The sequence below is a fragment of the Oreochromis aureus genome, linkage group 11 (genome assembly GCF_013358895.1).
Source record: "Oreochromis aureus strain Israel breed Guangdong linkage group 11, ZZ_aureus, whole genome shotgun sequence".
Lineage (NCBI taxonomy): Eukaryota > Metazoa > Chordata > Actinopteri > Cichliformes > Cichlidae > Oreochromis > Oreochromis aureus.
Window position 1 is genome coordinate 22,147,396 of NC_052952.1, and position 15,859 is coordinate 22,163,254.

Below are 15,859 nucleotides of genomic sequence, written 5' to 3' on the forward strand. Positions count from 1 at the left end.
TGCGTTGTAAGTACATCTTAAGAGATTTGAGGAGGGGGGGGGAACTACAGAAAACAATTTATATGTACATTAGAAGGAGTAAATTATGTGATATCATAGTCAACCTGGGAAAAGAAGGGAGGGCCAGGCACCAGCGCTGCAGTCCTTTGCTGTCTTTTGTGTTGGGAAAATTAAATACCCTTGCTCCTTTTACCAGCGTTAGCACTGGACATATAAGCTGTGTAGTCTCCCTGCAAAACCATTTTTCATTCATTCAAGTAAAGCTAGTATAGGCCATTTAGGCTTATTGAAATAATGCTTTGTAAGGTATGAATTCCAGCTGCAAGCTCCCCAGACGCTGGCCTTTCCACATGAAAGTTTATGACCTCGCTGATATTTATGTCTGAACACTCATGAGAGTAGTAGATCATTTGTTGCCGATGTTTACTGAATGGATGTGTTGGTTGTGAGTTTGAGGGAGGGAGAAGATAAAATAGAGAATAGAGAATATTTCTGTTCATCATTCATACACAAATTGATTTTGTTTATGCAGACTGTGCAGCTCAAAGCACTCTGTGTGTGAGCTTGAAATGCCCCGAGGATTAAATGAATGACAGGGGGTTGAAAGATAACACACACACACACACACACACACACACACACACACACACACACACACACACACACACACAAGATAGTTGTGTTTTCATCACTTCTTAGGACATAGCACTGACTTATTTGCTGTACATGTACCCTTAACCTAAACCCAAGTACTACTTGGACAAAACATAATTCTTAAACTAAGGATTTATGTTAGGAGGACATGCTTTTTATCCCCAAAAGTGAGGCAGGATCTTCAAAATATGACCATGTAAACAGATTTATGTGCCTGTAGCTTGACTTATAAAACACACACACACACACTCAAGCACACACACAAAACCACAGAGAGAGAGGGGGAAAGCAAGAGAGTGTGGATAATTTAAGATGCCTAGGCTTTATTACAGAGAAAAATTAAAGGCCATGAATTTTATCAGCTGATTTTTCCTCTCAGGTTACGTGAGTTCATTTTTTTCTGAGCATTACGGCAATTACCCGGCATGTGCAGGTTCATAATAAGCAAAATCAAAAGGCATTCTCCACTTAGGTAATTATACACTCTGTCCTGAATGCTGCGAGTTAGAAAGATGAGATGTGGATAATGTCAAATATTTCAATAATGATCATCCGTAATGGATGTGATTTTCCCGTCACTGCTTTGTGTGTCTGGTGTGCCAGAAACCACAGAGGGTAAGACTAAGACATTTTCCTTTTTGTTAAAAAACGAGGTCAGCGAATTGTTAGTGCAACACTGAGGCAGGGTCCAAGGTCAGCTTCATCTCATTTCCATCAATCCATAGAGGGACGAGAAACAAGGAGTGTCCTCCCATTCAAGTAATGAAAGTTATCCCCTCAATGTACAGAAGTGGAGCCCAATTAATTGACACTGTCTCTTGGCAGGAGAGTTTAATCCGAAACATTAAAAAAAAAAAAAGAAGCTTGAATTAAAGGCAAGATCCTCTGAACCTCGGAGTGAGGTGCATTTTGTACGACCACATGGAAGCTTGAAATGTCAGAATAAAATGCCGTCTTGCTGTGAAGAAACATCAAAGTGAGATGTCAAGGTGACTGTTTCATTTTGTTCTTCCAAAGGGTTACGAAATATGAAAAGGACATGTGGAGACTACCTGCCAGAAACAAATGTTTGGCATGAAGAGCCAAGGAGAGATTTCGCTTTCCCATCTCACATAGTATTGCAGCTTATATGAAATAATATCATATACAGTATATAAATTTGCATTTTGTGGGAAGACAAAGTAGAGCGGCGGCCTTGAGACTTAATATCGAAGAGTTTCTTTTTATTTGATAAAGAGGCAAACTCGATTTATTTCGCATCTTCTATATCACCTAACCTTAAATTTAAACAATCCATATGCAAAGCTGTCTCATAACAGAAGCAACATATTGTGATTTGTCTTTCCTCTTTGAGGACCTGCTGAGCTGATAGATGCCTGTGTGATTTTTTTTTTCCTTGAATGGCTTATGATAGCCACAGCTCTGCAAGTCCAAGCAGGGCAGCTGTGGCTGCAGCAAGCTTTACTACTGCTGTTTACAGCCATGCAGTAGAAACACACAGAGCACTGTACGCCCTACTGCTGCACGCTGCGCTTCTTGTCGATCACTCTGCACACTATGCACAATGGGAACAAGAGCCGCTCGCCTGCCTGGTGGCTCTTCTACTCGACAGGGATCAAAGAGAAAGAGAGCGATAGGGACAGGGAGAGAAATGAGAGAGAGGAAGTAAGTGAGGAAGGGAGGGGAGGAAGCAGAGAGTGAAAGAAGCGCAGGACAAAGACGTGCGTGAAGGGAAAGAATGGGGAGCGATAGAGGAAAACAGAGGGAAAGGAGAGAGGGGCAGGAGAGTCGGTTACAGTGGCATGCTGCAGAGTGAGGTGGTAGAGAGACTGAATGAATGAATGGATGAGAGGATGAATGAATGAGTAAAACACCAAAAAATCCAAAGTGACTTAGTGAGACAGACTGAGTGAGGGAGTGTGTCTGCAAATGTGCCTGTGTGTGTGTGTGTTAAGTGAGAGTGCGTGAGTGAGTGGATGAACAAGTGCAGCAGGACAGAGAGGGAGGGAGGAAGGGAAAAAGAGAGAGAGAGTGGGTGCGATATTGGGAAGGGGGGAAAGAGAGGGAGAGAGGATCTGTTCCGTCAGAGAGGACACACTCCAGTGGCTGTGATTGAAGTATGGGCCAATTAACACGAGGAGCATTGAGCTCCAGCTGCACTCTTCTCTTCATTCCTCCGCTCCCACACACTGCCATATTATCCCCCACAACACACACACACACATTGATACACTCACATATATGTACACTATGGACACCACACTGTGCTGGCACTTTATCTTATCTTTTAGTACAGTACAGCTATGTACCAAAGAAAATTATCGAGGCTACACATGGCCGTTTTCTCAAGCACACTGTCGGGCTTAAATGTGGACAAATGAAAAAAACGGAGATGAATTGAGTCTTCATCTTCATGAATGTGGGTTTCTTAACCTAGGCACTTAGAGCGAGAAGCTGCAATCTCTTCTAATAGAGTATAGCACAGTATTTATTAGATTGCATATATTTCAGATATGTTTTTTTTGTGCGTGTTGGCTGTGGAAAATGGCCTAAGCTGATTCAGTGCAGCTCGTGCCACAGGCAGCTGAGAGCAGGTCCATTACTCTGCGTGACAGCAAGGAATGAAGCAGCAGAGCCTCATTGTGGGCTAAACACAACGCTGAACACCACACTTCCGCAACTCCACACTGCACAAACTCCAGACTACTCAAACTCCCATCCCCGCTCACGTTTCCCAGCAGATCCGATGCAGCGCGAGGTCTGGCACGCTGCCTCCATTGGAGTTCAGTGTGAAAGGGGCTCAGAGAAGTGTGGATGCCAGCAACTGACATCTACCCAAGAGCTCCCCACCTCTCTCAGGACGTGCTCTTCTACAGTCACCGCAGGCGCTCGAGCATACAGCAGAAGGGGGAGTAGGTGATCTTAAACATTGTGATTGTTTCCCTACCATCGCACTGACACCGAGAATCAATTTCATTTTTGTGTTCAGAGGCTATACAAGTTTTTTGGTCCCTTTAGCTTTGGCAGGAGTAATATAGGCTTCGCTGTTCTCCTTTATAGAAGGATGTACTGTACCTTCAAAGCTGATTTGCCTTCAGCTGCACAAAGCTGCAAACCTATTTTGATATTTCACAGACCAGGGAGAGAGTTTTCGCATAAGCTGCACATACACTCGCCATTAATTCCTATAAGTAATGATTTGGAATGGCAGCGAGCGCATTATGCAGAGTAAATCAAATGTTTAAGCAGAAATATGATAAGATGTGTTTTGATTGTGAAGTACTGGCTGGCAATTTTGGAAGAGAAAGACGAGACTGGCTTGCCTGTGTGAATGTTTTCTCTCTCATCTTCTTGATTAGCTGTCTCTGTCGGCCTAAGAATATGCTCTGCTCTTAAGTACCCGGTAAATATTCCTGAAGGTGTTTTTAGTTTGCTTCTAAGAGTCACTGGCATGTACGCTGGCTTTCTATGGTGCTGTAAATGCCACTTTCTTTGTTTAAAAAGACAAACTAAACAGCCTCAGCAGAAAAAAATAATAATAATTAAACTGTAGCTACAGTAAGCGGCTTATTACAAGATTGATTGACAAACGGAGAGATCAGCACTGCACAGTGCACATAGTTTTAATGGAGGGGCTGATGTAATGATTTAGAGAGCTTATAATGATTGAGGGGCCATGATGAATTTAAAGTTTTGGTTAGGTAAAAAAAACAAAACAATCAAAGGAAGCACTTTTCCATAAATTCAGATTTTCCTTTCAGGAGATGAATCCGTTACATATTTATTGCATCTGCAGATGATATAGAAGGTCCAGGCAGTTCACCTAATAATGCACACGTGTGTAAGAAATGACTCTACAATAATAGATTCCTTGCCTTGAATGACTTTCAGTAAGAAACAGAAATCTATACACCTTTTGATTAAGTGATCCCACGTAAAGCAATCCCTGGATTGTGGGCAGCCTCTTGCCAAGTACATTTGGAGTATCCAGCGCTCGTCTGGAGGAAGCTCCAGGGGACTGAAGAGGATGGTTTTTAAAGTTAGAGGGGTGGGGGAGCGCATACTAAAATGCAAGAGAATAAAAAGCATTTTAACTAAAGATTAATTTACGGTAGAAAATCAAATGAAACTGTAATCTCTCACCCGTTCTCTCCCACTCCTTTTCATTCCTCGCGTGTGTGTTAAATGTAAGCCTGCTTTTTTATTCAGTCTGCAAAATTTCACAGATCGGAGGAAAATAATGAACTTATAGTAAGATATATTTAGATGAGGATTTATTTATAATTAACTTTATTGAAGCACGCCCCAGTGAGATGTTGCAATTTGCACTTTTGATAACGGGCAGAGTGCGCTGTAAGAAATGTGGATGCTGTATATAGTAATGGGCTGTTCGCGCTTCCACCGAGGCTCACCGAAGGTGGAATAGCACACGCTGGTTGTGCAGTGCAACGCAAACACCTCGTGAGACTGAAATACGGTGACAGCCCTAACAGTTAATGGCTGTGAGCTCGGCACCGTAGAATACATCTTCTCCAAATGAAATGATGTACTGTATTCCTGCAGTTCCATCTCTGGCTTTGTCATTTTCTACCTTTCTCCCCGTCTCCGTATGTCCTTTCCTACCGCAGCTTCCTTACCTCAAAAACACAGAAACCAAACCAAAAAAAGAGGAAACCCAACAAAGCCCTGTTTTCCTACCTCTCCTCTTCATTATTAGCTTCTCCTTTTCCCTTTCTTCTACTAACAAGTTTGTCTCCCCCTACCTCTCCACATCTCCATCTCTTTTTCTTACCCGTTTCTATCAGCCTGCCTTATTCACCCTCTCATCCCACTGCTCACTCTCTCTCTCTTTCTCATTCTTCCTTTTTCTCTCTACTTCCCCACCACACACACCCTGTCACTCAAAACAGGAGGTTTGGCAGTACATTTGCCTAGGCCAAACACGTATACACATCCCAGTGATCAATATTTCTTTTCCTGCTGCTCTCCCCTGTCATATTTTACACCACCTCCAACCTCCCCACCCCCTTCGTCCTCCCCTCTCCCCCGCCACCGTGTGGCCTGCTCCTCCACACAGTCTCTCGCTCAGTACATCCTAAGTCATATGCTCCGAATATTTACAGTACTTTTCATTCCTATTCATTGCACAGCTCTCTCTTGTGGCTGCTCCCTATCTTTCATTCCTCCAGTCCTTCTTTTTCTTCACTGCTGTCTTTTTTTATCCAAAAGACTGATCAGGGTCAAAGAATCAGCAGACTGTGACAAAGAGAGGCGAGTCGGATGAAGACAGAGCGAACAACATAGAGGGGAGGAAAGGGCAAACAGAGGCACAGAGAGGGAGAGTTACTTTAGAGAGAATATTATGTCAGAAGGCCCCTGCTAATCAATGCAACTGTGCCTGGTACCTGAAACCATGAAAAACTGGGAGAAGAGACGGGGAATGTGAAAACGGCAGAGCACGAGAGAGTGGGCCGAAAGTGAGGAGGACGTGGGGAAAGGGATGGAGGGAGGAGGGAGGGAGGGAGGGCAGCTGGCACCAGGAGTAAATTGAAAATGATTTGCTGTGTTTTGTTTTTTTTTGTGTGAGTGTGCGTGTGTGCACATATTAACCCTGCTATCTCCCAGGTAGTCATTATCTTTCTGTGTGGCTGTTTGCGTGGATGCGTGCGCGTACAGTCGTGCATACTGCATTAACCCTCATATCTCTCTATCATTAAGGTGCTCTACAGGCGCAGTGCTGCTATGAATTTATCTCAGGAATGTTTGCGTGGCTTCAAACGCTCGCATGCTTGTGTATGCGTGTGGACGCGGTTGCGCGTGAGGGCGAGTGTGTTTACAGTTATCTTAATTGTTGTTATCATTCATGCAGCACAATAACCACCTACGCCCCAATCTTTGTCTCTGTCTGCTATTAACTCTCTCTCCCTCTCACCCGCCTTTTCTCTAACGGCCAGTTTCTATTTTTCCTCTTATTGTTCCTCCTCAGCCTGCAGCCTAAATAGCACCCATTTCATCTTCTGTCTTCCTTTCCTTCCCATCCTTCATTGTTTTTTTTTTGTTATCCTGCATCTTTCGTCCAGTATTTTCTCCAGCCAAAACTAACTTTCAATACCTCATGATTGGATTCAGAATTTGTTTCCCAGTCGACTGTACGCAGTCTCTGATCACTTGCTCACTCTTTTTCTTCCCCCCGTTCTCTCTTCTACAACTCTTACTTTGTGTGTCCTTCTTGCCCTCTTCTTTTTCTTCAGTTGTTCTTTATTCTCTAATTTGATTTGATGTCCTCTGTATTGGGCATGATAGAAAAGTCTAACTTAATCTCTTTGCTCTTGCTTTTTTCCTTCTTCTTCTTCACCTCCTTTTTTTCTTCTCCTTGCTGTCTCTCTTTCTTTCAGGCACCCTCTCTTAGTGCGATATATATCTGCCTCCCCCCCTCGGCAGGTTGCCATGGTCGCCATACCTACTCTCTCTCTCCTATTGGTCCTGGCAGAGTGGGCAGGTCTGGTGGACGCCTCCCCCCACCTCCTGCTCCGGCCGAGTCCGCGGGAGCGTGATGCAGGGGCCATGATGAACTTCAACATCGCCGTGATCCACGCCGGTGCGACAGTGCAGGCGGAGGCGGCGGTGGCAGGGCCTGGGGGAAGGGTGCTCTATCCCGGCTTTGGCCGGGTGTACGGCTCCCTGGGGGAGAGCGTGGTCACCCAGTGGGGCTCTGCTAACGTCATCTGGCTACAGGTTAGACACTGTCTCCTCTATCTAGTGCTTGTTCAGCCTTACTTGAAGGAGGGGAATAACAATGACGATCCATTATTCATAATCACTCATTATTTTAGCTGAATAGGCAGCACATTGCTGCTGTGTGTATAGGCCCTGCTGAATGAGCAGGGAGCTCTGCTCCTTGACCACAACTTGTATGAGGAGCCAGACATGCCATGAATACTACAGACACCTTCTTTGTGAGTAAGGCAAAGTCAAGACACACTGACCCACTCTCTTTTTCTCTCTGTCTATCTTCATCTCGCAGGTGAATGACAGTAGTCCTAAGACAGTACTGTCCCAGCTGTGTGAGCTGTTGGCGGCGCGGCCCCTGCAGGGTCTGGTTTATGAAGAGGAGAGGCCCCCTCGCACAGCTTGGGGACCTTTGGCCCCCATGCTGGAGTTTGTCTCTGCACAAACAGGACTGCCCATAGTGGCTGTAGGAGGGGGAGCGGGGCTGGGGAGGATGCCACAGGTAGGAGGAGGGAGGTTGTAATTGGGGTGGGTGAGGAGGTGTTTGCGACTTGAGTGTGTGTGAGATAAAGTGAGGAGAGAATTAAAAAAAAATATATAAAAGAGACCAGTGTCCCAGATTGTGTAGCTGCAATTGTGAGGAAAAAGCAGGTAAAACAATCTCAGTATGATGTGTTGCACACTGAAGCATCTCGGATTTTTAATGGACTATAAAGGGAAAACTGCTCATATCCCCATAACAACAATGTCACAACTTTGCACATCCTGTTTGTGAAGAAAAGGTGCCAGGGAAGTGCCTGCGGGATGGAGGGCAAGCTCAAGGTCAGGGTCACTGATCTGCAGAAACTTTACAGTGTTTGATCTGTAAATGGCACCAACTGGGGCTATTGCTATGCCTGTGATGTTTCTGGGAGGGAAGCAGTGAGCAGACACGAGTGTGTATGTCAGTGAGTAAGGATGTGTGTGCATATGTGTGTGCAGACTGTACATTTTTTTTTTTGAATTACATGATTGTGTATGCATCAGAGAAAACTAGTGCCAAATTTCATCACCAAACAGGGGGAAAAAGAAATAAAAAGCAGTGCATTTGTGCTTACAAATAACTGTTTTAACCATTTACTCTTGAGGAATTAAATTGTAGCACTTTGATGAACTTCCTTTGAAGCTGTACCCTTGCCTAATCTTCATTCCCTCCCACCTCCTGCACAGACTTTTTAGAAACACTCCCTTCTGGATGTCATAGGAGAATTCGTGCAACAATCCAAGCTGTTTTAGCCCTGCGGCGGCGCGATTGCTGCTGCTCTGTAACAACTACAAGCCCCGTGATGCCACGATGTTGTGCATAAAGATGGAGCAGTCCAGAGCATTGTAGTTCTTTTTGTGAAAATGTTGTTTGTTAGTTACTCATGCTAGTGCAGCTACAGTTTAGACACAGAGGGGGAATTTCACAGTGAGATTTTTAACCACATCTGCCACTATCTTCCCCAAATCAGGAATCAGGTTCCGTCTTTCTCCAGTTCAGCTCCTCTACCGCACTCCAATTAGAAGTCATCTTTGAGGTGTTGGAGGAGTACGACTGGACTTCCTTTTCCGTGGTGTCCACACGCCACCACGGCTACCAGGATTTCCTGTCAGTGGTGGAGGGCCTAACGGACGGCTCGTTCATTGGATGGGAGAAGAAGAGCGTGGTGATCCTGAACGTGACCGACGACCCTGGGGGGGCACGCACACGCAGGCTGCTGAAGGAGAACGAGGCGCAGGTGAGACAGGGGGGAGGGAGGAGGGAGAGGGGGAGGAAAGGGGAGGAAGTGCTGCGACTATCATTGGGGGGCCCCCTTTCTGACAGGTGGCTTCCCAGCTTTTTCCTTCCTTCTTCACCTCTCCCTCTGTCCCTTCACGTCTCTCTCTCCCCTCTCTCCTCTATCCCTCTGTTCTTCTCTTCCCCTCCCATCTTGCCAAAGCATAAAGAGTTCAGCGGTACAACAAAAAACCACGAGTCGGTCTGACTTTGCCGACTGGCTTTTGTGTGGCATCGTATGTTCTGTGGTGGCGCGGAGCGCTGAAGAAATCCAGCACTTATCGTACAGCTTTCACCCGTTTTCCTTTTAAGAAGCTTTAAGGTTAAAAAAGTGGACAAATGTCTTATGTCGTGTTCTTTTTTTGGTGATTTCAGCCTGTCATACTCGTTACTGTATGAATAGAAACTGGGTTGTAAAAAAAAAAGAAGAAAAGATAAACAGGACTGTTTATCTTCTTAAAAAAACAATATTTAGCTGCACAGAATGAGTTTGTAATGAGCGATCAGTTAGTGTGCAGCTGCTTGTTGGAAGAAAATGACCGTAACCGATTTTCTTTTTTCCTTTTTCTAATTCATAATTCATTCATTAACAAGCTGATGCTACACAATTGCTTCCCATTATGTAACTCTCACTCTCTTTATTTTGGCTTAAACCTAAACTGGCTTTAACTTAAAATATCCAAATATTACAAGAAAATCAATCAATGCTAAAGCTTATGTTTCAAATTTTCTTCGACTTATTAATCTTGACCAGGATGATTTGTGGTTTTGCTTTGTACTTCTGACACGTTTCATTCCTTTGTACTGTATGCTCGCCCCTTCTTACCTTCTTTCATACATCCACTTTCATCACGCTGTCTTTCACTCACATTTTCTATACCACCAACCTCTCTTAAGCCCCCTTTTTAACCCCCATGATCCTCCTGTTCAGATTCGTTACTAATGTCCGTGTTCTTATGCCTACCCCACCTCCCCTTCAAAGCTCCCTTTCTCCCTCTCTGCCTCCCCTCCTGTGCTTCTTTGCCTGGAGACAAGCTCAGTCTCCTCTGCCGCTTTGCTTTTCACCTCCATCTCTGTATGGCTACCACTCATTCAGTCGTACATCCCTCCTGCTGCACGTCTTCCTGGCCGCAGAATCTGCTTACCGTTGGCTCGGTTTAGTCTGGGTCTCAATGTCATCGCTAATGTCCCAGAATGGCTACTGCAGCTCTGCGTGTGTGTGCGCGTGTGTGTATTTGTGTCTGTAAGTGTGTGCATGTGTATTGGATTCCTTAGGCTCCACTCAGCTGGTGTCACTGTTAATCTAACATACCGCCTGCGGCGAGTTGCCTATACGGAGAGCTTGCTTTTTAACCTTGCTTTTCATGACAGCTCCCTTGTTTGAGCTTTTCTCTGTTGCGGGGGCTAATAAATGCTCGTGATTGGCTAGTGATGTTTTGTGTGTTTGCATTGCGTGCTCTCTTCTCTCTCTCTCTCTCTGTCTCTTTCTCTGCGCTACATTTATGATAATGTCTTCCACATTGTAGATGGCCCCATGCAGGTCTGGGTCAATTTCAGCTCAGCTCTCTCGCTGTCTTTCGTTTGTCCCATTCCTCTTCCAGCTTCTGCTTTGTCAGTGTTTCTTCTGCTCCTTCTGTCCTCATCTCGCTCTTTTTGTCTGTTTTGTGTTTCTCATCCTCATTTCCTATCTTTAGTTATTGTGTGTCTTTTTTTAACAGCTGATTTCATCCTTCCTTCTCAATTAAGTCTCCCAATCTCTGTCTTCCACCCTCTGTCTCCCTCCTCCTCCTCCTCCTCCTCTGTCACTCTCATTCCCTGCCTAATTCACTGGAGGTTTATTGGCATACAGGCAGGATTGTTTTGCCAAGCCATTACAGTTCAAAATTCAATGAAGGCGCAATTCTCAAAATGTGCTTTCAGTCTGTTTCCCTGACACCCCCCTCCTATTGCATGAAAGAGTTGTCTTTCTCTTTTTTGCCCTTCAATTCTGCTTTGTCTCTTTTTTTCAAGCTGTAGTTTTATTTTTTTTTTGGTTTCCTCATTTATTCTAAACACTTCACTTCTTGTTTGGTATTTGCCCTCACCTTCTTTCTCTGACTTCCTGCTTCCAGATTCTACTTCCTCTCTCCACTTCCTTCTCTCTCCAGTTTCCCAGTAACCCCTTAAAAACCCTGTCGATTTCATCCCACCTTACCTCAGCATTTGCAGCAGAGCGCTCATCCCGTGTCACTTCTGTCTAGCTTTAATATTTTTTTCTCTCTTTCTTCCCAGCCCCACTCAATCATCCAAACCCTTCTCTCACAAACATCTCTTATCTCTCCAGGCACTGATTTCACCAAAATATCATCCTTTGCTTTTCTTCTCTAACCCTCCTTCCCCCCTTTTGATCTCCAAGGACCGACTATTCTCTTTTCCCATCTCTGACTATCCTCCTCATCCGCTCATTTTGCCCTGGTTGTCTCCCGTTGTCTTTCTCTATCCTGTTTTTTAATAACATGTCAGAGCTTAACCTCTTCCCCCTTGTTTTCCCTCAGGTGTGTTTGGACTTTAACCGCCACCCCTCCTCCTCCTCCTCTTCTAGATCCCCACCTCTTCCTTGCTGCTTCTCTGCTCCACTGCTTATAGTTGTTTGATTTTTTTTCCTTTCCTTGTTTTACTTCTGTTTTTATTAACCATAAATGTAACTTGTTTCATTAGGCCTAAGCTCATCAAGCACTGACCTTTACTGCTACGCACCTCTTAGCACACATCACATGCTGCCCTGCAGTCTTCCCTGTTTTTAGAGCACCTGCATCCCTCTTGAAGTCTTACACCCGACTTCCATACACCTTATCACATCAGCTTACAGCTATCGCTCCTCTTACCTCATCCACCATCCTTGTTATTTGCTGATATGGCCTTTTTTATCCAACCTCCTCCCCTCCCATTCAGGTACACCTCTTCTCCGGCTCTATCTTTCTCCCCTTACTTCTCCCACCCTCTGTCTCTCTCCACGTCTCCCCTTTCCCCTCCTTATCTCACTAGTGTGTATGTGTGTGTGTGTCTCCCCTCGTCCCTGTTCCCTCCCTGCCTTCCTGCTGTCCTCCAGGTACGTTTGCTGTACTGCTCCCAGGAGGAGGCTGAGCTGGTTTTCCGAGCTGCCTGGGCCGCAGGTCAAGCTGGAGCCTCGCACATGTGGTTTGCTGTGGGACCAGCCCTCTCCGGTTTGGGCATGGAGAACCTGCCCCGGGCTTTATTTGCTGTACGGCCTCAGGGCTGGAGGGACGAGCCCCGCCGAAGGATCGCTCGCGGTGTGTCGGTGCTGACTCATGGGGCAGTGGCGATGCGAAAGGAATACGGAACCACGGGCGGGCCAAACTTTGTCACCAACTGCATGACGGATGCCAATCAGACCCAGAGACTGCGAGGCAGGATGAGGTGAGAGAGATATCGGGGAAAGAGTGAAGCTCTAGAGAAATGAGGAGGGAAGGAGGAGAAATATTAGGTTGGAGGGTACAACACAGCTGGCAAGCGCCAGACAAAATCTTTGAAATAGGAAGGAACAGAAATAGAGATGGAACATGGTTTAGTCTATGAAAGGAGGTCTGGTTTTTCGCCAGAATGAGCTGGAAGATATATGGGTGGAGTTGGTAAATTCAGTGTCAGAGAGCAGGCACAAAGGGGATATCTGAATTTGGAGCTGGCTATCATCCATGCAAAATAGATGTTGTTGGTGCGTGTAGTTGTGAGTTGGCAAAATTACCACAGCATCTGTAGCAAGCAGACCATGTCTCATGTATATTAATGAACTAGCTTTAATATATTCCTCGTAGGCTGTACAAATGCACAAGCAGCACACTCTTAACAGGTATCCCAGGTGGCTGTGGTTATCCCGGTTCATATATAACATCAGTCAATCTCACTCTATGTGCACATTGAACACAATATTGTATGGAGAGAGTACTCTAAGTAGTTTCCAAACATGAAATTGATTAGTTTATTTGCTGTAATTTTTTTTGTAAATGATCCTCAGCACAAACGGTGAAGCAATTATTGGGAAATGATTAATGGATTCTCCTCTGTTTGTTTATAAATTATGTCTAGGAACAGAGCAGTAAGATGTTTTCGTTTCCATTTTTTTTGCACTGCTACCTGCTGTTCACTGTCTGCAACTACAAGCTGCTGTTCCATATGAAGCTTTCTGTCATGCATTAGAGAGAAAAAAAGAAAAGCTCTCAGATTTTGTGTTTTGAAGCCAGCAAGATGACATAAGGAGACAATTAGAAAGCCTGTCCTGCGTGATTACCAGACAAACTATAGAGCCCGCAGCCGATGCCGAGAGCAGCAGTTGTTTGACTTCAAAGATCCTGACAATTCTGTGTGTCTGATCATTCGTCTGTACATTTGATTAACAGACAAGCCCTGACTGTCACCACAGAGGATCTGTGATTTAGTTTCAAGGGAGAGCAGGGCAGGCGTTCTGTTGCATCAGACACAAGCGACGTTTCTTTTCTCCTCATATCTTTAAGATGAATGTTAATTCGTTTGCTGATATTATGCGCTTTCTGTCCTCTCCCCTTCTGCCGCTCTTCAATGCAGATATTTCGGCAACATCACGCTTGGTGGTCGAGATTACTCTTTTAATAGTGACGGTTACCTGGCCAACCCCTTCCTGGACGTCATCTCGTGGACACCTGGACGTGGATGGGAAGATGTAAGGACATGACATAACTTCTTTGAATCTTTTATTTGCAGATTTATTGAGGTGTAAAAGGATAATGTGGTTTTTTTTTTGTTGACAGTCTTGAGACTACAAGTGGGGAAAAAAACAAAAGCTCTTAGCTGCTGACCCCCAGAGCAACTTTTTTTTGCTGATTTGAGCAAAATTAATAATATCTCTACAGTATGCGAGCGAGTAGAAGAGGTTCATGTTGCAGTAATAGGCGCATCAACTTGACAGTGAAGATATGCAGGTCACAAAGGTGCATGCTCATGTGAAGTTCACGATTTCGCTGTTGGTGCCTCAGGAGAGAGAAGCTGGCTGCTGCTGACCATCTGACTGCGCTTTGTTTTTGTGCACACTTGCTGTACTCTGCCTGTTTGGTTAATGCTGCTTATTCAGTTCATTTCATGGTTAAAGTGCATTCACGTAATACCACAAACAAGCTTGCACACACACACACACACGCACAAACGCACACACTTATTACTCCGTAATGATCGGAGCATTGACAAACATCTAATCATCATCAAGTTTGATGATTATAATTTTTTTGAAGTCACTTATTAAGCAAAACATCCTCGCTTTCCAGCTTCTAAAATGAAATTTCCTGCTTTTTTTTATATCACTTTAAACTGAATATTTCTTATGTTTTATTTATTTGGTTTTCTTTGGTTTGACCAATAAGCAATAATGGCCTCCCCCCATGACCACAGGGAGGCCATATTATTTGATAATTTTACTGAAATTGCTTCAAAAGGCACCAATAGAGCTCCAGTTTAGCGACTTGAATTAGCTATTTTGAAGTTGATGGGAAGGGGCATGGAAACATATCGCCATGGGAGTTTATGAGGATTGACTTGAGTGACCACTGGTGGCAAAGGTTTTATTCTTGGACTCTAAAAGAGCAGTGTTGCATGATTCATGTTTCAAAATAATCCCTATTTATCTTCAACATGGTCTGCAGTCCCACAGTTCATCCACTGTCTGAAACAAGCTGCTTTAGCTCCCTTCCCTTTAAGCCATCGTTCTGCTTGCCCCCCCAAAGAACAGACTCTGATGAGCACCACCTCGTTCACTCTCTGGTGTGGCGGCTCTGGAAACAAACTGTAAACCTACCAAAAAATACCAATTCCATTCCACAAAAAACTGTAACTTTGCAAATCCGTTCCCAGATATCAGTTTATATTTGAGCATGAATCTAATAAAAATTAATATTGGACTGCAGCAAAAACATTTCAATATTTAATCATGAGCTCCTTTTTTGGAATAAAACAATGTCTAAATGGACTCGCCTGACACTTTATTAGTTACATCTTTCTGGTGCCAGGTGTGTTGCCTCTTGAACTGCTTTAATTCTTTGTGGCGTAGATTCACCGAGGTGCTGGAAACATTTCTCGGAGATTTTGCTTCATGTTATGATGATACTATTGCGCAGTTGCTGCAGATTGGTTGTGCATTCATGATCTCACATTCCTATTGGATTGAGATCTGGCGACTGTGGTGATCATTTAAGTACAGTGAACTCGTTGTCATATTCAAGAATCTACTTTGGAGATCATTTAAGCTTTGTGACATAGCTTGTTATCAGAAGATGGACATACTGTGCCCAACATGGTCAGCAACAATACTCAGGTAGGCTGTGGTGTTTAAATGATCCTCAGTTGGCACTATGGAGTCCAGCCTTTGCCAAGAGAGTATCCCCTATATTGTTACACCACCAAAAGCCTGAACCATTGGTACAAGGCAGGATGGGTGCACGCTTTCATGTTGTTTATGCCAAATTGTGACGCTACCACCCAAACGTGGCAACAGAAATCAAAAGTCATCAGAGCAGTCTTCTATTGTCTAATTTTGGTGAGAATGTGTAAATTATAGCGTCACTTTCCTGTTGTTTGCTGACAGAAGTGGTCTTCTGCTGCTGTAGCCCATCTGCTCCAAGGTTCAGTCTGTTGTATCTTCAGATGTGCTGTCTGCAT

The 15,859-nt window shown here is 44.4% G+C and overlaps 1 protein-coding gene across 1 annotated transcript in view; it reads left to right on the forward strand.

The window, feature by feature from the left end:
* Nucleotides 1-7,586: 7,586 nt before the first annotated feature.
* The window catches only part of LOC116323882 (glutamate receptor ionotropic, NMDA 2D), a 34,773-nt gene continuing 26,500 nt past the window's right edge, over nucleotides 7,587-15,859 (forward strand). The window contains exons 1-5 of the mRNA XM_039619549.1: nucleotides 7,587-7,610; nucleotides 7,679-7,885; nucleotides 8,877-9,143; nucleotides 12,270-12,598; nucleotides 13,760-13,874. Coding sequence (XP_039475483.1) covers nucleotides 7,587-7,610; nucleotides 7,679-7,885; nucleotides 8,877-9,143; nucleotides 12,270-12,598; nucleotides 13,760-13,874 — 942 coding nt within the window. The remainder of the gene's footprint in view (nucleotides 7,611-7,678; nucleotides 7,886-8,876; nucleotides 9,144-12,269; nucleotides 12,599-13,759; nucleotides 13,875-15,859) is intronic.